This window comes from Octopus sinensis, linkage group LG9 (genome assembly GCF_006345805.1).
Source record: "Octopus sinensis linkage group LG9, ASM634580v1, whole genome shotgun sequence".
Taxonomy (NCBI): domain Eukaryota; kingdom Metazoa; phylum Mollusca; class Cephalopoda; order Octopoda; family Octopodidae; genus Octopus; species Octopus sinensis.
The window spans coordinates 20,783,158-20,808,936 of NC_043005.1; the positions used below are offsets into that span (position 1 = coordinate 20,783,158).

Consider the following 25,779-nt stretch of genomic DNA (forward strand, 5'->3'; position numbering starts at 1 on the left):
CGCCCGGCGTTGCTCGGATTTGTAAGGGAAATAACTATAAAGCATTTTTAGAGAGTTATAGCCAAAAAGCAACAAAAAATGCATTAAAAATGGAAAAAAAATTATGGTAAATTTTTTTTTAAATCGTTGACTCATCGTAGACATTTTTAAAGAGTTACTTCCCTTTATTAAAAAATATGCTTTAAAATGGAAAAAAATTATGGTAAATTATTTTAAAAATCGTAGACTCATCGTAGACGCGCGCTAATACCCAGAAGGGCTCGATATGAATCACGACTATAAGACACCCGGTTTTGGTTAAACTGCACCGTAAAATGTGGGAGTAATTAGGAATCTAAATCGTAGGAGACAGACACTCACACAACTTCACTTTTATATATATAGATATATATATAAAGATAAACAATCAAATGGCACAAGCATTTTCCCCAACTCAATATTGTTTTACCGTTTCGTTTGGCTTCATGTAGCTTGTATTTGTCCAACTTCCATGACAGCCCTTTACTTATAAATTTCACGATAGCAAATCTGTAATTTATGTAGATCTGAATCACCTTTTCAAATTCGTTTGGAATTCTAAATCTATGGGCGCGAAAATCTTAAATGATTTTTGCACCCTTAGAAGAATATAAGAATAAAGTTTCGATTGTTAGATTTTCTTTAGCTTCCATATGTCTTTTCATTTCTTTGAAGTCTTCATTTGTGACACATTGGCTTCGTGGCTGAAACAGACACTTTATGTTATTCGTAGAAATATTAATGTACAATTGGGTATTAATGACATCAACGATCAGTTCTGTTTAGAACAATCTCTAATGTTTCTTCAAATCCTCTAAAATAGTTAATAAATTAAAGAGGACAGAGTTTATTCTCAAATTCTCCAATATATATTTTTTTCTGACATTTGTTCCATGCTCTTTTGAAGGATTCCCGAAATCTTTTCAGTATCGTAACCGCCCATCACTTTATCAATAGCATTTATGTATAGATCAAATGTGTGCCAAAGATAATATTCTTTAAATGTTACCAAGAACTATGGTCTATTAGTCGTCAAAGTAACGTATATCTGATAGCACAGACATTAATCTAACATTTAGATGGTAATGATGTACAGATTGCTGGTGGTAATCTACATTCTACACGATAAATAACATGAACAATATTTTAAAAAAAATCCAAGTTCAAAATAATGTGAAACCAATGTTCAATCATTTTCTTTTATTTTCTACATATCTTGAAGTATATACAAGGCCTTTAAGTGCCCTTGGATTTATTTCTTTAAATAAAATAAATTTTTTTGCTTTAACATCAATGGTTTGTTTCAGTTGTAGTTTTACATTTTGCCACCAACGAACTTGCAGTAAATGTTACCTCATAGCCGTGCTTTCTTTTTAGTCTTTAAGCTTTTTAATAATAGATAAGGCTTTAGTACAGGCGACAACCAGGGTTCCGCGAAACCTTATTGTTCCGCCAGTACAGTCCAGGGGTTCCGCAAGAAGTTACAAAACTGCTAAAATCGGCAGTAATTTTTAATTCTCATGTGCAGAAAGAAGACTATTAAATTATTGCACAGGGGTTCCCCGAGCCAGTGGAATGTTTCCTTGGGGTTCCGCTCCAGCAAAAAGATTGAAAAGCACTGACTTACATAATTGGCATATTTAATCGTTTCATTTGCTAAGTTATCCGTGTAGACAAATACTTTTCAATGCGAGGAAAGCCTGATACATTCACAAATATATTTCGTTGTCCTTTAAAATCTTAGATGCAGTTGATACTCACAAAGAAAATCTTTGACAGTTTTTTCCAGGTATGGGTTTATTTATGATCTCGTATAGGGTTTGTAAAGTTATTTTTCATTTCTATATATTGTCAATAGCATTTACTGCCGTAAATTTCTTTTCGGTATGACATATTGAAATGGTGATTAAATCCATAAGTTGGAAGGTAAATGAGTAAAGGAGAGAGTTTAAGTACAATATGCATGTACATCAACTTTATTTAGAAACTTTGACACTGCGTCGAACGATCAGAATAAGTCCTTTTCTGCGTATGTGATAGATCAAATAATGCATTTCTGAGCCAAACTATTTATTTAAATATAACCTACGAAAGGTGTTTAGAACTCTTTTCTTTCGTTTGTACATGTAACTAATACGAATAGAATGTTTTTGTCAAAATGCGAACTTAACAGACTAAATAAAATGATCTGAGACAGTGAAAAGAAACTATGCACTGTTGTTGAAGTCAATTTATCTGCAGATGTAAACAATGCTGAAGATCTGTGCAAAAAAAGAAAATTTGCGCAGAACTTACGAGAATTCTGCTGGTTCTCCATCCAGACCAAAACAAGATTTCTACTGATAATACTAGAGTACTTGGTTACATAACGAACTGCCTCAGTACATAGATTGAGAAAATGGGTTTCACAAAATCAGAAAGACTACAGCTACAAACTATCAAAACTAGTGTCAAAATATGTAAAACATTCAAGAAGTTTAGCGTAATAAAATCCTCTTATGCAATGACATCTTTACCTGCATCCACGTCTGCGTGTAAACAAAAATATGTATATATATTTATGCATGTCTATGTACATAAATACATACATACATACGTACATACAACATACGTACATACATGCGTACGTACGTACATACATACATACATACATACATACATACATACATACAAACAAAAACTAAGGCAATCTTTCGTCTCTAGTAGACCTTTCCGTCGATTTCCGTTAAAATTTTTTTTTTTACGGGAACTTTTGAAGTAATGAGAGCGAAAGAGACTAAGAGAAAGCGATTGTATGACGAGGGAAATTCTTTTGAAGTTACCGTGCATGGGAAGCATTGATGTACATGTGTGTGTGTTTTTGATGGGGTGTGGGAGACACAGTATGTTGTGTAAGTGAAGTGCTTCTGTTAGAGTGTGTGAAGAGACAGAGTAATGTGTGAAAGAAAGAGATAACTGAAATTTTTTACTCGGTGTATGTGTATATGTATGTATATTACTTCAAAAGTTCCCGCAAGCCCATATGTAAAAAAAAAAAATTTTTTTACGGAATTCGACGGAAAGGTCTACTAGAGACGAAAGATCGCCAAAACTAACCCTGATTGATGTCCAAATTCATATGAAAGAAACGATACTCCATTGTGACAAATTCGAAAAATAAACAAGCAAATCTCTCTCTGCTCTCTCTCTCTTTCTTTGCTCTCTCTCTCTCTCTCTCTTTCTTTGCTCTCTCTCTCTCTTTTTCTTATATTTTAATTGTTTGTTTATTCATGTTTCGTCTCATTCGATACACTGACCCCAACGTTTGTTTTGTTCCCTCTTTTTCTCAACTCTATGGTGAATAAAGAAATACTCTCTCTCTTTTTCTTTGCTCTTTCTCTCTCTCTCTCTCTTTCTTTGCTCTTTCTCTCTCTCTCTCTCTTTCTTTGCTCTCTCTCTCTCTCTCTCTCTCTCTCTGATAGGTCGTGTTATTCTTTGCTCCGCTGTGAAAGATTGTTTTTGTGCTGAAAATTGTGAAAATTTGCTGTTTTGGTTGTCGAGACCACTTCTTTTCTGCTGTTGTTGCAGAGTTTTGCTGGTGTTTCCCCCTTGTTTCAAGGGAGAAGCGGCGAAAAACATGAATTTGCCACCAATTTCTTCCGTGTCCGAGGAAAACTTTGAAAATTTGTTTGAAGGCATAAAGACGAATATGTGGGAGGAGAAAGGTAAAAGTATAGAGGCGTCTCACGCGCGCGTTACAAAAGCAGACGACAAGATGTCTAGCGAGGCTAAATAAGAGGAAAAGTCAAAAATTAATTTTGCGAGTGTGAAAATATAGTCATAAACAAGGAGGATTTAAAGAAATATCAAGGACTACTAAAAAAAGAAGGGATCTTTTCATTTTGAAGGCCAGATTTTTCTAGTTAACTAAATAATTTGAAACTTCGTATACTGGATAAGGTGATAATGTGAAGTTGCTCCCTCCCAGTGAATTAATTTACGCGACGGAGAGAAAAACTGATATATAAAACATATCATGTAAAAAATTAAAAAATTGACTTCGTACCGAGGGAAGCGATAGAAAAATGCTTGAGGCCGATATGGCAAACAAACAAGCTATATAACGAGGGGTAGTCGCTTCGGCACTGTAGAGGTGCGTTTCCCTAGCGAAGAAAAAGCTAGGGAACATTCAACAATGACATTGAAGTCGGAAGAAGTAGTTCTCCTGCCGACTTAACTTAGGAAAGAGAACTTCAAAAATCACAGTCACTGATATACAACCCAAAATAGATATGGCCTGGGTGATAGCTGCTATTCTCATAGGCAAAGAAGAAGAAATTTCAATTCTTCAATCTACATGAACTGGGTTGGACAAGATTTAGAGCTTGTCATCCAAGCAAACCCCTCAGACTTAGAAAAAATGCCCAGTTCCCTGACAATTGGAGAAAATACCAGCCTGATGGTGGTAGTCGAGGGGAGAAAGCCCAGATGTTACAAATGTGGCGAGAAAGGCCACATAAGGTCGAGCTGTAAGAAGAAGACAGCCAAAGAAAATGCAGCAGAAGAAGCAAGCACGACGCCGAAGACAACGACCACACCGCTAGAAATAGCAGCCACGTCGCGCACACCAATTTCCGAAGTACAGCCGACAGCGGGAGAAAACAACAACCAGGAGTGGGTCACTGTGGAACCTTCAAAAAGAAGACGGAAACGGAAAAACCCACCCTCTTTGGATACACAGGACTATGCTCCGAGACAGACAAGCACACCCATAAATATAGTTGCAAACACACACGTAGCCAAAAAACACACACACACTGGAAAAAGCAAACACAAACACGCACACACCTACCACAAGCACATACACACCTACAAACACGCACGCTTCTACAAGCACACACACACCCACAAGCACCCCCCACTGTACAATCGCCTAATATAAAAAAGAGAAACACCTTCACGGCAATAAACAAAAATAATAAACTGTTAAGAGACCAAATTGTTTTAATGAAATCGGCGAAAAAATATATCACAACAGATGTAAATAGTATTATTCTTGAAAATGTCGAATTTTATACCATAGACAACACTGACTATTTCGAACTAAAAAAATCTTACCTCGCAAATGACCTCGCAAACCACAACACTCACAGACAGAAAAGAGGAGGGTAAAACTACACCCTCTCTCCCATTAAAACAGTAAGTTTTAAACATTCGACTAATTTTTCACATTCTTGTTTAAACTCGGTTGTTTAAATATTCGCGGCCTGGGGTTGTATTGGAAGCAAGGCTACCTCCTTAACGACTTTGGGTCGCATCGTTTGGATGTAGTTGTAATTACTGAATCCAGACTGAGTGGGCTGCAGGCTTTTTCGCCCCTTCTAAATGGCTACGAGAAATACATTTCTCCCTGTTGATCGGGAGGGGGCAGGGGAGTGGCAGTGCTGGTCAGAAAAAACCTGGATTTAGAGATTAGAACTGTCTTTATAGATCTGGAAGGCAGGTTGGTCGTTTTGGATGTGACGCACAGCAATGGTAAAGTGTTCAGGCTGGTTGCTATCTATGCTCCCTGCGAAGGAAAAGCCGGGCAGAAAGATTACTTCAAAAGCCTAGAGAATTTTCTCGGCACGTCGAACACGTTAGTATTGCTAGGTAACTTCAAATTAATTTGCGATGCACACGTAGATTATGTTGGCTTGAGAAAGAATAGGAGGGGATTACCTCACCTCAACGATCTGCTAAGTCGTTTCGAGTTGGCAGATCGATTCAGACTGGACCACCCAGACGTTCCAGCATGGACCTGGGCAAGAAACAATGGGTCGTCCAGATCTTACATAGATAGAATCATAACTAGAAGGAAAGATAAGAAAATACTTAGCTGTCCACAACACCATATCGTCAGCTACAGCGATCACAAATTGGTGACCTGTACACTCGACATAGATATCATGTGGAAGCTAAACAAGTCACTATTGGACTGTGAAGCCTACAGGAAGCAGATTAAAGAATTAGTAATGAGGTTGTTAACCGGATCCATTATCAACAACAAATGGTGGCACGCCCTAAAAAGAGCCATCAAATTTGAGTCAATTAGGTTTAGCAAAGAATTAGCTAGTGCTAGAAACAAAGTTGAAAAGGAACTAGTTAAGGCAATAGATGAAGCAATGAGGTCAGGCAATGCATTGAAAGTGTTAGCGGCGAGGTTGGCACTCAACCAACATCTCAAAGCTAAATATCAAGGGTACATTGTCAGGGCTAAGATCTGTGCAATGAGACAGGAAGGGATCAACGCAGCCGGATGGGCCTGGGTGGTAGAGTGCCAGCGTGGCAACAACTCAACCATTCGATCTTTGACAGACCCAAATGTTTGATCAGTAAACGAACCTGTGGAGATGTGCAAGGTGTTTCACGATCATTTCGCCCAGCTATTTGAGAGGAGCGGCGGACTGGAGTGCGGGGAGAAGCTCGCAGACTTCCTAGCTGGTTCACCGTGTCTATCGAGGCCGGATGCGGAATCTTGTGAGGCGTCGATCACAGCCAAGGAAGTTGAGGATGTGTTGGCAGACTGCGGCAGGGACAAATCGCCGGGACTCAATGGTCTGCCTTACGAACTCTATAGTAGCACGCCAGACTTGTTTGGGCGCCTACTTGCATGCATGTACACCAACTGGCAGCAGAACGGGAGAATTCCTAAGTCTGTGAGCCGAGGGGTGGTAGCGCTGTTAAGAAAGGAACCAAACAAGGGGGATTTAATTGATAATTTTTGGCCCATCACTCTGCTTAATGCAGAGTTGAAGATCTTGGCCAAGGTCTTAGCAAAAAGGTTGGTGTGGGTCGTGGGTGAACTTGTTGGCGAGGCGCAAACTTGCGCCATCCCTGGAACTACCATCCATGATCTCAACTTTCTACGCTATACCTTAGAAAGGGTAAATAGGATTCCTGGCAAGGGTGGGGCTATGGTCCACTTGGACCAATCGAGAGCGTTCGATAGGGTGGACCATCAGTATCTGGTGGTGGTCCTTGTGGCAGCTGGCTTCGGCCCGACCTTCCGTGGATGGATCAACGCTTTATACAGCAACATCGAATTGGTAGTTCAGGTGAACGGTTCCTTTTCAGAGCCGTTCCACATTGAACGTTCAGTACGTCATGGGTGCCCTCTCTCCCCGCTTCTCTACGTTTTGGCCCTTGAGCCATTGCTGAGGAGGTTGGAAACTATGAGGGGCACTCCACAAGATCTAGGGTGCGGAAAGTCAGCTTCAGCGTATGCAGATGACATCACCGTCATTGTATCCCGAGTCGAGCACCTACAGTGGGTGGGTGAGGCCTTAAGGGATTATGAAGCAGTGGCAGGAGTGAGAGTCAACCGGGATAAATTGGTTGGCTTGCAACTCGGCACCTGGAGGGGCAAGTCGATGTCTTCCGACAGTGTTATAGGACGTTGGACAGAAGGGCCGGTTTAAATGCTTGGAATCTGGTTAGGTCCAGATCTCCAGATAAAGAAGAACTTGAGCGAGGTGGTGAGAAATGTGGCTCTCCTAACTCAGACCTGGTCTGAGTGGAAGCTGTCCTTGAAAGGGAGGGCGGAGGTTGCAGAGGTGTTTATCGCCTCTGTAATCACTTACCGCCTGACTGTCGTGCCTTGCCCCGATTCATGGCTGAACAAGCTGGAATACATGCTCTTTCGCTTTTTGTGGAGGGGCAGCAGACCTCTTGTAAGGCGCTCTATTTGCTGCCAAAAGCTGCTTAAGGGTGAGTTAGGGATGCTGTAGCTAAAAATGTGCAGACATGCACTCAGGCTTAGGCACCTCTGGCTTTACCTGGACAGTGAGCAGGTATGGTCTCCATTCGTCAAGCTGTTATTTCCACAGTTCACATCGTTTAGCAAACTGAACCCATGGATCAAATGTAGACCGAGGTTGGGCGTGTGGCATGTAGAGTGCTGTCAGGCACTTGTGCTTCTCTCCCAGTCGGGCAATGCTGGTGGCGGAGGTACTACCTCATTCTTCTATAGAGGGTTAGTAGAGTTTAAGTGTGACGACGTCCTGGGAGAAACCCTAGGCTTCGACGAAGATCAACTGGCCAGCCTGTTCAAAAGAACATTCGGTCCGGGACCTATGGATAATTACCAAAAGTCCCTGGATGGCAATGTTACAGAGGAGCTTTACCGGTTCGAGATAAGTTCTTTAGACATGGGTGTACACCTTCGCCGGTTTGTGCAAGATGTGAGAGGGACAGTGAAACTGTTCTGCATGCGATTGTGCAATGCCCCAAGGTGACTGAACTCTGGGCTTATGTCGAACACCTGCTGTTGCATTTGAGAAGAGTACAGGAGTGTGACGAAAGAACTCTGGGCGAAATAAGATTAAGATTAATGAAAAAAAATAAATAACGCTGAAGCAAAGTAACACCAAATATATAGTGCATGTGTTTTTATCGGCTAAAATGGCAAAATGACCATTCCTTAATACAACAATACCCGTTTCAACACATGATTTCACATCGAAAATCTTGCAAAACAAATACATAAACGAATATATGTATATGTGTATATATATATATATATATATATATATATATATATATATATATAAATACAGTGTACATTTAAACACATAAGAGGTATCTGTCATAGGGTTCCTTCTAGCATGCCAGGAATCCTATAGTGGTTACCTCTTATGTGTTTAAATGTACACTGTATTTATATGAATAATATATAGTCTATTGTATAATTTTTCTAAACACTAGCCCCTAGTATTAAAATTTCTCAAATTTTTATTACCCTGGTATTATTAATTATATATATATATATATATATATATATATATATATATATATATATATATATATAAATATATCCATATATATACATATATATATATATTTAACAAAGTAAATTTTTAAGGTACTGCATTAGTGGAAATATATATGAAAGAAGGTTTGAAAAAGCAATTTTAAAGATGTTTATTTGCTTGAGTGCTTTCACTTTTTTTGAAAAAGATTGTCAAAAGTAAAATGTTAAGCTCTGTATGATCTTTGTTGTATTAAGTACTGGTTATCACAAAAGTATTAAAATACAGAAATACATTCTTTGACAATAATAAGAAAATGTTAAAAACAGTTTACAAGAAAGTTTTTGAAAAAGTAATCAGAACGGGACTCCAAAAAGTAGAGTTCAATAAAAATCATATTTCTTTGATAGTATATATATATATACACACACACACAGAAGGAGATATATTTAAAAATTTAAATATATATATATATATATGTATGTGTGTGTGTGTGTGTAAATATATGCATATATATATTTACATTTTTAAATATATTTCCTTCTGTGTATATATATATATATACATAGCTGGAGACTTTCTTGCTCTTCATATCCTTCATACCTTTATCTACCCTGCTACTGTCTATTGAGATTGTTGGTCCCTCTGTCAGATCCACTTCAGGCAGGCACACCTTCTCCCATTCATTCTCTACATCTAGTAGTGTTTCATAGTGACATTTCCTAGCCTCTTCCTTTCCAGAGTTACTAACTACAAGTGATGCATCATCCATATGAAAACACTTCTCTCCCTTGATATCACAATGTTCCCTGGGACACTGTCTTGCAAGCCAAAACACTTCAAGCCTCTGGTCCTCATGCTGTAAGACATTGGCAAACTTCTCCCTTTCTGCTTCACTCCTAGCTAAGTATACCTGCTTCCTAGCTTCCCTTCTAGCTGCCTGATGTAACTCCTTTCCAGTTCTTCCAGTCCTGTTTCTTTGTTGTAATGGCTTTGAAACCATCTTGTTTCAGTACCATGTCACCTTAGGCCTGGCTGGGGTTTGCACCAACCACAAATTTGGTCTGCAGCACTTGGCAAGTTGTCTTGTGGGAAATTCTATGTTACAAGTCTTTAACTCCTTGTCGTTGTCGTCGTCCTCCTCCTCCTCCCAACATATACGTCATATAGGATGTCTCTAAATCTCTAATTAATCAAAGAATCCTTAAGTTCCCAAGGATCCTTAAGCTTCCAGGATCCTTATACTCTTTTCAGTAACACCACATTGAATCTTACTATACCATCTTCAACTTTTTCTTGAAATCTTAATGCTAAATAAGGAAACACTACTACTACTACTAATACTGCTTTCTATACTAAAAGTATTAGATGAATACATTGAAGTATAGTGTATCTGAAATTTTAAATAAAATATTAGAAAGCTTTCCGGGCCAATATTTTTCCTGTGGACTGTTTATTATAAAATCAAACTCATCCTGAAAACAGTTTTTAGCATAAGCCATCCTTCTCAAAATCCATGTAAATTCTGGTATAATATGAGTCATATTTTGAACTTCACGTTTATGATTCAGTTGCAGATAATACATTTGTACATCCCTCTTCTGACAGTGTGCTTTTGTTTATGATTTAATGGCCATAACAACACTTATTCATCAACGGTCTACCGAATATCACTTTGACCCTATGAAAATACATCATTCGAAGTGAGGTTATATAAATGTGTTATTTGAAACTTAAATTTTGAAATGCATTTACAAATGATCTCAAGATGTGCTACAGTTCACATGAATCTTTTCAAGTTGTCATTTTGTGGACCAATTATTTGTTTATAATAAATTGTGTATTCAAAACAAATTTTTCACCAGATGTTTTATAATATTGAACATGTGGGTTTAAGAATGTATTTCTTGTCTTTTTTCTTTTATATTTCTCCAGCAAATGATGAAATTATTAAATTTAAAAATACTATGATACCAGGAGAAGATACTTTTGAACGGGTGAATAATGTGAGCTTAAAGAAGTGTGCTCAAGCTTGTAATCAAAATCCAAAATGTAATTCTTATGAGTACCATGAAAAACACAAGTTCTGTGATCAAAGTAATGTGACTCACTTGTCTCATGAACTTCAACCCAGCAAATGGGGTTGGGATGTATACATCGTTAACCCAGGTCAGTGGTGTTTGCATTTCATTTTTTTATGTGTGCTTGCATGTCAGTGTGTTTGCATTTATTGTCATATGTGTATGTATATATGTATCTGTCTGAATGTCAGTCTTTCTGTCTATCTATCTATCTATCGCTGTCTGTCTGTACCTCTGAATTTACTGATTCTACTTTCATGGATTTCTCTGGATTTTTTTTTATGTTAATCACTCCAATTTACTACAACTTTTGAACTTTTATACTCCATACATTAATACTTTGCCATACTCACTCCTCTTAATTTTAATTTTTTTCTTCTCTTCTTCCTTGTTTCTCTTTTTCATTTTTTCTTTTTAACTGTTTCCTTCTTTTTCTCTCCTTTTTTCCTCATTTTTCCACCATGCCTAATTACAAATCCTTCCGCTTACACCTTCATCACCGTAGAAAGAAACACCTTTCCATGCTTCCTTTCCACTGCTTTCTACCTTCTATTAATCTTTCCCTAGTGGTTTTCAAGAAAAAACACTCTTCTGTAGTCATGCTTCCTTTCTCAGATGCTGCCAAAGGTTTCCGCCTCCATTTCCTCCTGACTTATCATTCTGCCTCTGCCATCCTACGCTTACACTGCATCACTTCCTACTGCCTTATGTGTGCCACCACAAATTGATGATTTCAATGTGCAGTGAGGTTACGGAATTTGAGCAATGGCACATTTGCGCTCAATTGAACATTTTGTTGGGTCAATCATGATTAATAGATGACCTATATGTATATTTATATATATATATATATATATATATATATGTATGTATAAAAATGCATACAAAGACGTCTTCAGCATAAACACATACTCACACTCGCATCATCCTCATCAATACAATCATGAAGAAGCCCTTAGATGTTTACACAAGCATGGTTGGACCTTTAAGAGATATAATGATTCTAGACACCCAACATTCCAGCAACACTTGAGTTTCATATAACATATAGAACAGCATAACCTAAGCATAAGAACAATTAATAACCATCATAAATAAAACAGAAATACCTTACACAGTGTACAATACAAATAATGAGCAGACCAATGAAAAAGATGAGTATAAACAAAGAAGAACCCTTCAATACAAGCACTACACTCTAAATCAAAAATAATACACAACCATTAAAATGAAGAAAAAGACTTACAAAAACAACAGTCTTGAGCTTAAGATCAAGCCCTATCTTTCAAGTGACTGGGGTAAAATTGAGATCAACAGCATATACATATAAATACCAACACTAGCATATTCCACAGAAGATGGACTAAGAAAAATATATTTCAGTAATTTCAATTCTAGATTGACCAAATGATTGGACCCTAATGAAGCTGCACTGACTATATTGCATGGTTGCATTCACAACAGTGAGCAGTCATTGCAGTGGAAACACATGTAGATCATTATAGTAGTCGCTGCAGCAAAAACAAGTGTAAGTCATTATATATGCCATATATCACTATAAATCTTCTAGCTGTAGAAGTCTCCAAACTCTTTATTACTATTAATATATATATATATATATATAAATTAGTAAATAAATGGCACAACTAAGTACCAATATTTACTGGAAATAGCGAACGTAAAAATACGACGCTAATGTGTAGCTTCACCGCGTATGTATTAGCAAAAATGCGTGTGTGCAACAAAATAGAGAAAAAAAACCGTCTTACCTCCAGGGAGAACATCTGTACAGTTCACAAGTATCAGCACAAGGAATACTAGTGGAATATTCTCATGAAAACATCTGTCAAGTATAAGTATAACAGGCTGGATATTGTTTGGGACAGATGAGAAAAAGCATGTACCATCAGAGAGGTTAGCTGTCCAGTTGATGTGAATATCTCTTTGGATATCAATGAGAAAGAAGATAATTATGGACAACTGCTTCAAAACCTCCAGCCCCTATATCCAGATCAGAAATTTACATTTATACCAATAAGAATTGGATTAACTGAGTTTGTAAGTAAATGCCTGTCAGCCTGGAAAGCTTAGATTTTCAGAAAAAGAAATTAACCAACACACTCACACATTATAAATTCAGTCTGTTGCTAGAACAGGAAAACTATGCAAGACTTTAGAGATATTGTTTACAGTATCTACATTTCAATACTGGATCTTTGTATCTTTATCCGAAAACAACTCCTATTGCAGAAGAAGAATTTAAAGGATTAAAAACGGAAGAGAAACAAACACATGAATGCATACATCTATCAATCGATCCATCCACGTACGCATGCAAGCACATACACACATACATACATACATACATACATACAAACAAAAAGAAAATACCTATTTGCCTGCTTGCATGCTGTTATGTATATTTTTATATTCCAGTGCAGAATTCTCAGTTTGATTCACTTGTTATCTTTACTGTAATGTTATTTAATTCCTTATTCTCATTTACCTCTGAACATACAAGCAGCATTAATGTAAATTACTCTTTCCAATTCCAGATTATTCACAAATTGAGTGTGGACCTCCAAAAGAAGTTGTTGGTTCAGTGAAGTCCTATAATTCCACCATGTATAAATCTGAAGTCACCTATACTTGCCCAAAAGGAGAAAAAATGAAGTCAATGTGTGAAAAGAACAATGAGTGGACTCCAGTCGTATCTTCTTGTTATGGTAATATAAAATGCTTGTTGCTTTCCAAAAGACATAGCTGTGAAGTAATTTTCAACTACACAGCCAAAATCACCATGCAAAACCACATTGTTGTTTATCAAACTTGTTGTCTCCACAGTTATACTGCACCTCATCTTTGTTGTTTTGCTCTTAATTTCTCACTTGAACTTTTTCATCCATACTTTAAGTTATCAATCAAGATCCTCCACAATACCCTGTGCCCAACTTTACCAAAACTTGACAATCCTCTGAAAAACAGAAAAAGATGAGGATGATTCTGCAATATTCATTAATATCAAAATTCACCCTGATAACCATGGATAAGTGAGCTCTGCCATTATTGTTCTCTACTCTAAACCTACATGTTTATGCCATATAGTTTTCATTCACTCAAGCCTGTTTTGCTTCTTCTACCTATCTTTTAATTATTACTCATGAGGACAGTATCTTCCTTTCCATTCTCACTTTCTTTGCAACTGAAACTTCAAAAATACTAATAAGGGATTGGCTAAGCAAGAAAGTCACTGTTATCTGATCTATCAACCATATCCACCTTGCAACCTCATTTGCTATCGCCACCAAGCAAGAAAACTGACTTCTTTGATTGGTTGAAGGAATGTGTGAAGCAATCAGCTTCATAGGCTTGTCTCATATCCAGATCTATCCCGTGTAGAAGACCATCTGTTTGACATAACTCTGCAAGTTAGCAGTATATAGAAAATGAAAGAGTGCATGCAATATTATTTCATTTTACCACAAGTATCTGGAACATTTTTTGTGATGCACTTTTATGACTAGATTTTATCTTGGGCCAGCAGAGCATTTTTGTAGCACTGCTGAGCCAAGCACTTCAGAATATTGTCCAAAGAATTCCCTGAGAAAAAGCATTGAAAAAAGAATTGCCCTTTTATTTTCATTGCTGCTCAAAGCAACCCTGAGAGTATCAATATATTGTTAGAATGGAACACCTACAAATCTCATTGCTCAGGTCACTTTTGATGTAGCATTAAACGAGATGTGTGTCCTAGTATTTTTAAGGCTTTTGAGTGTGATTGAAGGAAATTTTGCTTATAAGTTTAACATATTTAAGCAGGTGTGGCTGTATGATAAGAAGCATGCTTCCCAGCCACATAATCCCAGGTTCAGTCCCGCTGTGTGGTGCCTTGGACGAATGTCTTGTTCTATAGCCTCTGTGTGTGTCTTTGTGTTTGTCTTCCACCATTACTTGACAACTGGTGTTTGGTGGAAAGAGACCAATAGAATAAGTACCACGATTTAAAAAAATATAAGTAGTGGGGTATATTCTTTTAACTAAAAATTCTTAATATTGGAGCCTAACAGATCTAAGTTATACCCCAGGAAGTGCGCTTATGTCATTCAACACAACCATCTGATCCTTCAGATGATCATGGCAAACATGATGGACAACAGTTGGTTCATCATCATCATCATCATCATTTAGCGTCCGCTTTCCATGCTAGCATGGGTTGGACGGGTCAACTGGGGTCTGTGAAGCTGGAAGGCTTCGTCAGGCCCAGTCAGATCTGGCAGTGTTTCTACGGCTGGATGCCCTTCCTAACGCCAACCACTCCGCGAGTGTAGTGGGTGTTTTTTACGTGCCACCTGCACAGGTGCCAGACAGAGCTGACGAACGGATGGTGCTTTTACGTGTCAACCGGCACGGGGCCAGGCGATGCTGGCAACGGACACGAACGGATGGTGCTTTTACGTGCCACCGACACGGGGCCAGACAGAGCTGGCAAACGGCCACGAAAACGGACGGTGCTTTTACGTGTCACCGGCACGGGGGCCAGCCGAGGCTGACCACCGAGGCGACAAACACGAACGGATGGTGCTTTTACGTGCCGCCGACACGGGGCCAGACAGAGCTGGCAAATGGCCATGAAGGGACGTGCTTTTACGTGTCACCGGCACGGGGGCCAGCCGAGGCTGGCAACGGACGCGAACGGATGGTGGTGCTTTTACGTGCCACCGACACAGTTGCCAGACAGAGCTGGCAAACGGCCATGAACGGACGGTGCTTTTACGTGTCACCGGCACGGGGGCCAGCCGAGGCTGGCAACGGACACGAACGGATGGTGCTTTTACGTGCCACCGACACAGGGTCAGACAGAGCTGGCAAACGGCCACGAACGGACGGTGCTTTTACGTGTCACCGGCACGGGGCCAGGCGAGGCTGTCAATGAACACGAACGGATGGTGCTTTTACGTGCCACCGACACGGGGGCCAGGCAGAGCTGGCAAACGGCCATGAGCGAATGGTGCTTTTACGTATCACCGGCACGGGTGCCAGACGAGGCTGACAGCGGACACGAACGGATGGGTCACTTAACCCCTGCTTTCTGATATATGATTTCATTTTGATTGTTCTCACTGGTCTTGCCAGGTCTTCTGATGCACAGCATACTTCCCATAGGTCTCGGTCCTGTCATTTCCCTTGGTGAGACCTAGAGTTCGAAGGTTGTGCTTCACACCACCACCACCTCGACCCAGGTTTTCCTGGTCTAACCTCTTCCACAGGTCCCCTCCAACTGCCAGGGTGTGCATTTTTCACACACCTATCTTCATCCATTTCTCGCCACATTACCATACCAGCGCAATCGTCTCTCTTGCACACATGCCCTTAGGTCCAACTTTTCTCTCAAGGTCTTACACTCTGTCGACTATGACACGGACATACAACATCCACAACGGAGCTACTAAGCTCATTTCTCGCGAGCTTACGCATGTCCTCAGCAGCAGTCCCATGTTTCACGTTTCACTGCCATGTAGCATGGCTGTTCGTACACATCATCACACCCCACACCCCACTACTTACTTGGTCACCAATATAACGGAAGCTATCACTACTCTAGTTTTTTTCCCCTGGAAAGTGACGAAGTTGTTTTCTGCAGATTTTCAAGGTTAATGCTCCCGAGCATCTGCCACATACAAAAACCATCTTCCTAGTTAGCCTTCCTATGACATTGCTGCACCCTTATGTGTCCATAGCTTACACTTGGTGCATCTTATAGAGTTTCTACCTACACCTTTTCTACAGATTGAGCAGGGCCATCTACCTGAAGGCATTTGTGATTTGTCTACCTTCCTACTTACTACGACTTTGGTTTTAGCTAGGTTGACTCTAAGCCCCTTCGATTCTAAACCATGCTTCCACACCTGAAACTTCTTCTCCAGTTCTGATAATGAATCAGCAATTAGAGCAGGTCATCAGCATAGAGGAGCTCCCAGGGGCATCCTGTCTTGAATTCCTCCGTTATTGCCTGGAGGACTATGATAAATAGGAGGGGGCTGAGGACTGAGCTTGGTGGGACCCCTACCTCTACCCGGAATTCTTCACTGTACTCATTGCCAACCCTCACCTTACTAGCAGCGTCCCGTACATGGCTTGCATAGCTCTCACTAACCATTCATCTATTCCTAGTTTCCCTCATTGACCACCATATGAGGGATCGGGGGACCCTGGGGCTGAGGACTGAGCCTTGGTGGACCCCTACCTCTACCGGGAATTCTTCACTGTACTCATTGCCAACCCTCACCTTACTAGCAGCGTCCCTGTACATGGCTTGCATAGCTCTCACTAACATTCATCTATTCCTAGTTTCCTCATTGACCACCATATGAGGGATCGGGGGACCCTGTCGAAGGCTTTCTCCATGTCAACAAAAGCCAGTACAGGGGCTTATCTTTGGCTAGGTATTTCCCTGCAGCTGCCTTACCAGAATATAGCATCAGTGGTACTTTTCCTGGACAACCCCAAACTGCATCTCACCTAAACTAACTCTCTCTCAAATAGTTGGCTTATGACCCTCTCTGTAACCTCATCACCTGATCCAACAGCTTGATACCTCTGTAATTATTTGTATCTAGGGCATCACCTTTACCTTTGTAGCAGTGACTATTATGCTGCTACACCAGTCATTCGGTATGACTCCTTCATGTATCACCTGATTAACTATACAGGTGACTAGGCTATAGCCGACACTACCAGATATTTTGAGCATCTCTGCTGTGATACCTGATGGGCCTGGGCTTTCCTGTCTTCATGCTTCTAATTGCCTTAGCTACCAAGGAACTATAAAACCCTGATAGTGGTCCCTCTGTTGGGTCAACATTCGGCAGACTCTTTATCCCATTCATTTTCTTTATTCAGCAACCTTTCATAGTGGCGTCTCCAGCCTCTCTTTTGCATCCTCGTTTAGCGCAAGTGAACCATCTTCCATGCAAACACACTTCTCTCCCACAACACACATTTTCTCTCACACACTGTCTTGCAACGCGAAACACTCCAGTCTTGGTCCTCACGGTGCAGAACATTGGCAAATTTTTTCTTATCTGCTTCCCCTCTGGCTAGATAGACCTGTCTCCTAGCTTCCCTTTTAGCAGTCTGATACAATTCCCTGCTACCACCATTCTTCCAGTGCTTCCAAGTCTGTCTCTTTTCCCTAATAGCCCTGTCTACGACACTGTTCCACCACCACGTTACCTTGGGACGAGAGGGGACTTTGCACCAGCCACAGATCTGGTCAGTGGCTCTCAGCAGGTTGTCCCTTAGAACGTCCAGTTGCCCTCTACCCCATGTGATACTCTATCCCTTCTACTTCATCAAAGGCTTCAAGTAACATGTCTCTAAATCTCTGTCCATTCACAGGATCCTTAAGCTTCCAGATCCTTCTTCTCCATGTTGGTCGTCTTCTGGTTGTCCTCCTACTCCTGATCCTAAAGTCACTAACTACCAGTCTATGTTGTTGGGTACATTCTTCGCCTGGCAAGGTTTTGGCATTTATAAGTAGCCATCTCTCCCTTTGCCTGGCAAGGATGTAGTCAATTTGGCTGGTATGTTGGCCCGATCGGTAGGTGACTAGGTGGCTGGTAGGTTTCCTGAAGTTAGTGTTGCAAATCATAAGATTATTTGCATCGCAGAACTCCAGCAGCCTGGTTCCCTCCTCGTTGTGGGAACCAGAGCCATAGCCCCCATGTACGCCATGGAAGCCCCCAGCATGTCGTCCAACGTGACCATTGAAGTCACCAGCCACAAAGAGAAGGTCTCTGTCGTTCATCAACGAGGTAGTCAGTGTGTAGAGTGTCATAGAATCGGTCTTTCTGTCCATCAGGTAGCCCCGACTGAGGAGCATAGGCTGATATAATGGTTGCTAAACTATGATGAAGCGCTAATCTAATCTTAAGTATTCTGTCGCATACTCTGATTACCTCAATTACTTTATCTACCCATTTCTCAGCGATAAGTATACCCACGCCTCCAACCCCGTCAGTGTTCCACCCCGTCAGTGTTCCACCCCGTCAGTGTTCCACCCCATCAGTGTTCAATGTTAATTTATTTATTACAGTAATAAACACTTACATACTCAGGCTGGGCATGGTCTATGTTAATGTCACAGTTTGACAAGGGAGGGTGGCCCCAGAATCCCATGACACAGCTTTATTTTTTTCTGTCATAATTAGTTTACTGAAAAATAAAGCTACCACTTTGTAATGTATTATATATTCATTGTTTAGAATATTTAATTCTAGAAATCAATGGAATTGTGTGATATTCATGTCTTTCTTAAGAGCTCCATCTCCCTATATAAAGTGAACTGAATTAACTTGAAAACCAAACTTAATTAATCGGCTCAATCTACTCTATCTGTGTTTTTACTAAATGAACAGCTAGAGGAAAATACATATGTCAACTTGCTGCAGGGTAAAAATGTATATTAAAAATTAGCTGTTGACTGAACAGCAATATTATATTTGATTCAAATTTCACCCTTGGTGGGTGCTAAAATCATTATGTTAATGACTTATTTTGGTCATGGGATTCATAAGCGACAACCTTTTTTCTTCATCTCACTAAAAGTACAATTTTGATTTAGAATTTTTTGCTTGCTATATTAAGTTGTGAGTGTCTATATTTACTACATTTTTTGATTTCTTTACTAGATAATGAAAGTGAATATACATCACGAAAGTGAAGTTATTTTTGTTCTATAAGGCTAAACGTTGCAAGATCAGTTAATTGATGTGTTACAGTCCTTGTCATGACTAAGTATAGTTAGTGTCATCCATTTACATACTGGCTTGAAATCACAACAGAATATATTTCACCTTTCATACTTCTGTGGTTGATGAAATAAGCATTAGTCATATACTGAGGTTGATATATTGTCATGTGCAGAGTGTGTATCTTTAATATTGGTTACTTCAACAATCATTATATTTTTGTATTCTTGTTGTGATGAAGGGTGATAGATCAACAAAGTCATTTGAGCATCAGTCAAAATGTGTTGTGGAATGTGTTCTGGCTATTTGACTTTTGAACATAAATCCTGCTGATGCTGACTTTGCTCTTCTTGGGTCAATAAAATGTAATGCTTGTCTGGTGCAGAGGTCAACCTAATAAACTTATTCCTTCCTCTAAATCTTGGCCTTGTTTCTTTATTGCAATGTATTGTTGTTGTTATTGGTATATTTCATTACCTTAAATTTTATTTTTTAACTCTAGATGCTGCGATCTATTTTGTGAAAGTAAATGATGCATCTCTGGATGTGACGGGGAAAATATTGAGTAAGAATGCAGTAACAGCAGACGCTTGTGCAGAAAGATGTCTTTCTGATAAAAATTGTTTATCATTTGAAATGTCTAAAGGAAATGGTAAATGTTACTTATTGAAGCAAACTGCAGCTTCCTCTAAGAAAATAAAAACAGACAAAAGCAGAGATTATTACCAACGAGTAAAATGTAATTATATTTTGTATTTTATTATTGGATATTTTTTCCCTCTTTTTCTGAACTCATGATTCCATTTGTACTTCAGAATATATAGACAATTATTTGTGTAAAGACACAAATGACAGACATAAACATATTCTAGAAATATGCAGTATTAAGAACTGTGAATACTGGCAGCACATTCTAACACAATTTTTGTTCACTTTGAACACATAAATGCATGATTTTGATTAATATTCTTTATAGAGGCAAGAAGCTTTTGTTTTCTGAAACCTGGACAGTAGTAATGGCAGCAGCAGTAGTGATAGTACAGGTCATAATAGCATTAGCAGTAATGTTATCAACTGCTTTCTCTTCATTTCCATATGTAGGTGTGGTTTAGTGCTATTACTGCATAGTGCCTCAAGATTAGAAGCTGTTGTACTTAATCTGATATACATAAATTACACTAAGGGAAATGCCAAACTATGTGGTTGTATATCTCTTATATTTTGGCATGGTTATGGCAGGATTCTTTTCTATTACTGTCCATTATACACATGGAGAGTACATTTTGTCATGCTACTAGAAGTAGAGAAATTGTTTGCTGTGAGAGAAGAAGCTTCTCAATATAAGATAAGTTCCCATTTACTAATTGTGAGAACAAAATAGCCAAGAAATGAACTCAGTTTTATTTCAAGGATGTTGTTTGCTGCTAAAATATTTCCTTCTTGAAACTTAGAACACCAACAAAAATTCACTAGGTTTAATGATCACAAAGTTAGAAGTCTCATGAATACTGGGATTTCAATACTGTAACGGAGAATTTTTCTCAGTCAAAATGAAGGCAAGCCATTTCAATATGTATATCTATGAGGGCCTTCAACTGGGCTGAAGTTGTAGACCTCATAGCAATCTTTATTCTGGTCACCCACAAGAGGTTCAATTGCATTGACAGATCAGGTTTATACAGGGACAATTGCCTTGCAATTCCAAGTAATATTAATGGCCATGCCATGAATATATAAAGAAAACCTCAAATGGAATCTTAAAGAACTAACATTTTAACTTAATGAACATTACTTGAGACTTGAAACCAGGTATAAGAGAGTTAATACTCCTACAGGAAGCCTAATAAGAAAAACAAACATTTTCAGAGGAATTACCAGTATTTCCAGAGCGCATTATGAAACATTGAATCTGGTTTTCCTAAAAGAATCTCCAATTTATTCTCAAATAGAGATACTTTTGACAATATTTTGTACAATACAACAAGGTGTTAGTTAAAATTGTATTTAGACAGCAGTTAGTTTAAACAGATTATGCTCCACTTCCAAACCTGAAGAAAACTAAGAAATAAAATAACTTCTCTTCAGTTTAAATGTCTCCATGAGTACAGCTAGAAAGGTTTAATCCTGCATTAGACACTGTTTCTCAGGTGCACATAAGCACCATAATTTTATGAATGTGCATGGTATTATGAATTGTTACTTCTGTCCAGAGATTTCAGCATTGTATGTTGCAATAGAAAAAATATACTCATATCCAGCTCTTATCTGTGACACCTACATTTAGTTGCCAAAGCCAATCCCCATCTCTCTGCTGTGAGAATTCAGCCTTCAAGAATAGTGGTTTTTAGAGCAAGCATCACTTAACCTGATTGTTTCCTAATGAATTACATGGGAGTCTCACCCGATAATTTCAAGGAAAGATATTTCCTTGGTGTGCCCGGCCATGAACTCGCGTGTCTGTGCGGGGGCATGCATGCATGCACATGTATGTGTATGTGGGTGCATTCCGGCGTATCCACTTATACTTACTATATTAGGTTTATCTTTGTGCCCTCCTTAATTTGTATTCCATTTATTTATCTATATATATACATGGATATATATATATATATATATATATATATATATATATATATATATATATTCATATTTATTTATTTAATTATTTATTTTTGTTTATTTGGCACTTACTAATCTATAATTATTAAACTTATTCTAAATTAATAGTAACTTCTGTAGGTGTGTGAAAATGTGTATGTGTACGTATGTATGTTTTTGTATATATAGGTATGATCGTGGGTGGATGTACAGATGTATGTTTTTATTACACATATGAGCATGCAGGTGCGTACTTGGATATGTATATATGTATATGCGAATATTTATTCATGGGTGGCTATAAATATAGGTTTTATTTGTACGTATGAGTGCGCAGATATATATTTAAATATATATATATGTGTGTGCGAAAGTTCCCTGACACAGTATAGGAAAGTGTATTAATATTTATGCATATATGCGGATGTGTGTGTGAGTGTGTGTGTTAGTGTTAGACACTGCTGCCTGTACTGATTTGTCTATAAGCCATGCGATGACAGACATGCACTCTGCAATTTAGTGAATGTGTAGAGATGTGTCGGGGTGTATTCATGTGTGTGTGCATGTGTGTGTGAGTTTCTGTGTAGATGTGTGGGTTTAGGGTTAGATGTGTATGTTTTGCTTGTGCGGTGTGGTGGAGGTCGGGCAGCTCTCAATTGACCAACCGTGAGGAAGATAATGATAATTTTAAATTCAAATCCAATAGTGTATTTATGTCATAAGGAAAATTACTAACTGGAACCCGGACATACATATATACCGCTCTGGATCCTAATGTAAGCGTTATTAATAATATTATGAATGATAATAATGGTAACATTAATGGTATTGACAACGATAATGATGCTAACTTTAATGACACTTTAGAAATTAGCATGAAGTAATATAATGTACTATTGACTATGTATATTTGCATCTAAGTACTAATTTGTGTATGTTTATTATCACAATATTAAGTTGAAAAACTGAGACGTTGAATGTGGAACACATATATATGTTTACTAATTTATATTGTTTATTTATATCATTATGTATGATTGATTGATTGATTGATTGATTGATTCTAGTTTCAGCTTATGAGCTGTGGCCATGCTGGGGCACCGCCATTTGGTGTTGCTACTTGGTTCACTTCATGGAGGCTTTCTAGCAACTGCTATTTGGTGATGAGAGATTCGATGCAGCTGCCCTCATCTGCCCCTCCTGCCGTGAAGTTGGTTCATCTGGGACACCTGACAGGAAGAGATCCAGCTTCATTTTAAAGACATCTGTATCCACCCCATGCAGGTCTCTCAGGTTCTTCGGGAGGATATTGAAGAGCTGTGGGCCTCGGAAGCCCAGGCTATCACAGAATCTTGTCCTACATCTTGATGGCAGGTTTGGAGTCCTAGGCACCACGCAGTGGCGCCCAGTTCTGGCATTTGCGTAACTCTCGATGCCAAAGTTCAGGACACTTCCCTCCAGGATCTTCCAGATGTATATTATGGCATATCTTTCCCGCCTACGCTCCAGGGAATATAATTTTAATCTCTTGAGTCTTTCCCAGTAGCTTACATTCTGCATAGAGGCTATCTTCTTTGTGTAGCTTCGTTGGGTCGCCTCAAGTTCTGTGATCAACTTGACACTGGATGGTGACCATAGCTGAGAGCAATAGTCAAAGTGGCTTAGGACAAGTTCCAGAGGACCATCATGGTTTCTTGTTCTCTTGTTCTAAAGGTTCTAAGAATCCATCCAGCCAGCCGTCTACATTTCAGTGTCAGTTTAGCAACATGTACATGAAAGGTCGCGTCATCACTCATGTGAATACCCAGGTCACGCACTGATTGTGCCTCTGGGATTGCAATCCCTCCGGGTCCAGTGTATTCATTGGGTATTGCATTCAGTTTTGCATGCTGATAGTATAAAGCTTGAAACTTTCCAGCATTGAACTGCATGCTATTCTTTTCAGCCCACTTGTATATTTCGTCCAGCTCACATTGCAGGTGTTTAGTGTCCTCAGGGTTCTGTATTGCCTGTGAAACTTTTGTATCATCTGCATAACTTGTGATCGTGGCTCTCTGCGTGGCTGAGGGCATGTCTGAGAGGGCCATTATGAACAGTAGTGGTCCCAGAACAGTGCCCTGCGGAACACCGCTCACTATTTGTGTGTTAATGAGGTGGCCCCATTGGCTACTACCACCTGACTCTATCCTTCAGAAAGTCATGAAGCCATTCTCCCAGTTTTCCAACTATGTTGAGATCACGCAGTTTGTGACATATCATTCCATGATCGACTTTATCAAAGGCCTTTGCAAAGTCGAGATATATCACTTCCACATTTGAGTGGTTGAGCAGCCGTTTCAGCACCCAGTCATAGTGTTGTAGGAGCTGAGTTAAACAGCTTCTCCCTGGTCGGAAACCATGTTGGGTGTCGGGCAGCAAGTCATTCTCTTCAAGGAAGGTGATCAGCTTCCTTCTGACTATTCGTTCCATGACCTTGCTGATGTGTGAGGTCAGAGAGATAGGTCTATAGTTCTTGGCTTCCGCTCTGCTACCTCCTTTATGAATGGGGCATATTTTACCTTCCTTCAGTTTCCTGGAAGTTTGCCAGCTGCAAGGAAGCTCTGAAAGAGGAACTGCAGTGGTCTTGCTAGGACTCTCTTACATGCTTTTAGGAGGATTGCCGGGAATCCATCGGGGCAGTAGCTGAGTCTGTTTTCATTTCATCTATAGCCTTGGTTACATCTTCTTCCTTTATATCGATGTAATCTATCGTCGCCGCCTCTGATTTTATATCTGCAGTGTTAAAAAAGTCAGTTGGATTGGTGATTTGGAGATGCCCAAGGGGTGGAGTGAAAACACTCTTGAATTGCTCATTCAGTATTTCACTTACCCTCATTGGTTTTCCTGTAAGTGTGCCATCCTTTTCGAGGAGTGGCCCTATTCTACAGTGCACTGTAGCTGTTTCTTTGGCATACCTGTAGAAAGCTCTGGGGTTAGATTTTATGTTTTCTATAGCCCAGGCTTCTCTGTCTGCTCTTTCTTTTTCATGGGAGAGTTGCAGACATTTTTCGTATGTATATTTTTATATGTATAAGAGTGTGAGTATATGCACTCATATGTATATGTATATGTTGTATTATGGGTATGCACCCACACCCATGTGGGTATATATGTAGACTGATTTATATTACATAATCTCCGAAGAGGCCTTATGATATTTTTGTAAATGTCTCATTTATATCTATATATTGACCTACCATAAAAAGCTAATATCGGTAAAATGAGACTTACTTATCTACATGGCCGAAACAGCTGTAAGATGTTATCTATACTTATATTATAATTACTTATATTTATATTCTCTTTTATATATATTCTACTTATTATATAACATTACTCTTTTATGTACACTTTTTTATGTACATTCCTTTATGTACACTGATTTGTTCTGCTTTTTATATTTAACCCTACAGTCTCTTATGTGGTGGTTTAATAAAGTATGTGATTGAGTATTATCTGGTAATTGATATTTGATTTAGATGTATTTCTCCATTTTCTTATCTTGTATTAGTAATTTGTGGTAAA

General features: G+C 39.0%; 1 protein-coding gene across 1 annotated transcript in view; it reads left to right on the plus strand.

The window, feature by feature from the left end:
• LOC118764739 (sushi, von Willebrand factor type A, EGF and pentraxin domain-containing protein 1-like) overlaps positions 1 to 20,563 on the plus strand; it is a 35,350-nt gene extending 14,787 nt beyond the window's left edge. Inside the window, exons 4-7 of the mRNA XM_036505706.1 lie at positions 10,722 to 10,955; positions 13,423 to 13,593; positions 20,120 to 20,269; positions 20,433 to 20,563. Coding sequence (XP_036361599.1) covers positions 10,722 to 10,955; positions 13,423 to 13,593; positions 20,120 to 20,269; positions 20,433 to 20,563 — 686 coding nt within the window. The remainder of the gene's footprint in view (positions 1 to 10,721; positions 10,956 to 13,422; positions 13,594 to 20,119; positions 20,270 to 20,432) is intronic.
• Positions 20,564 to 25,779: the final 5,216 nt, after the last annotated feature.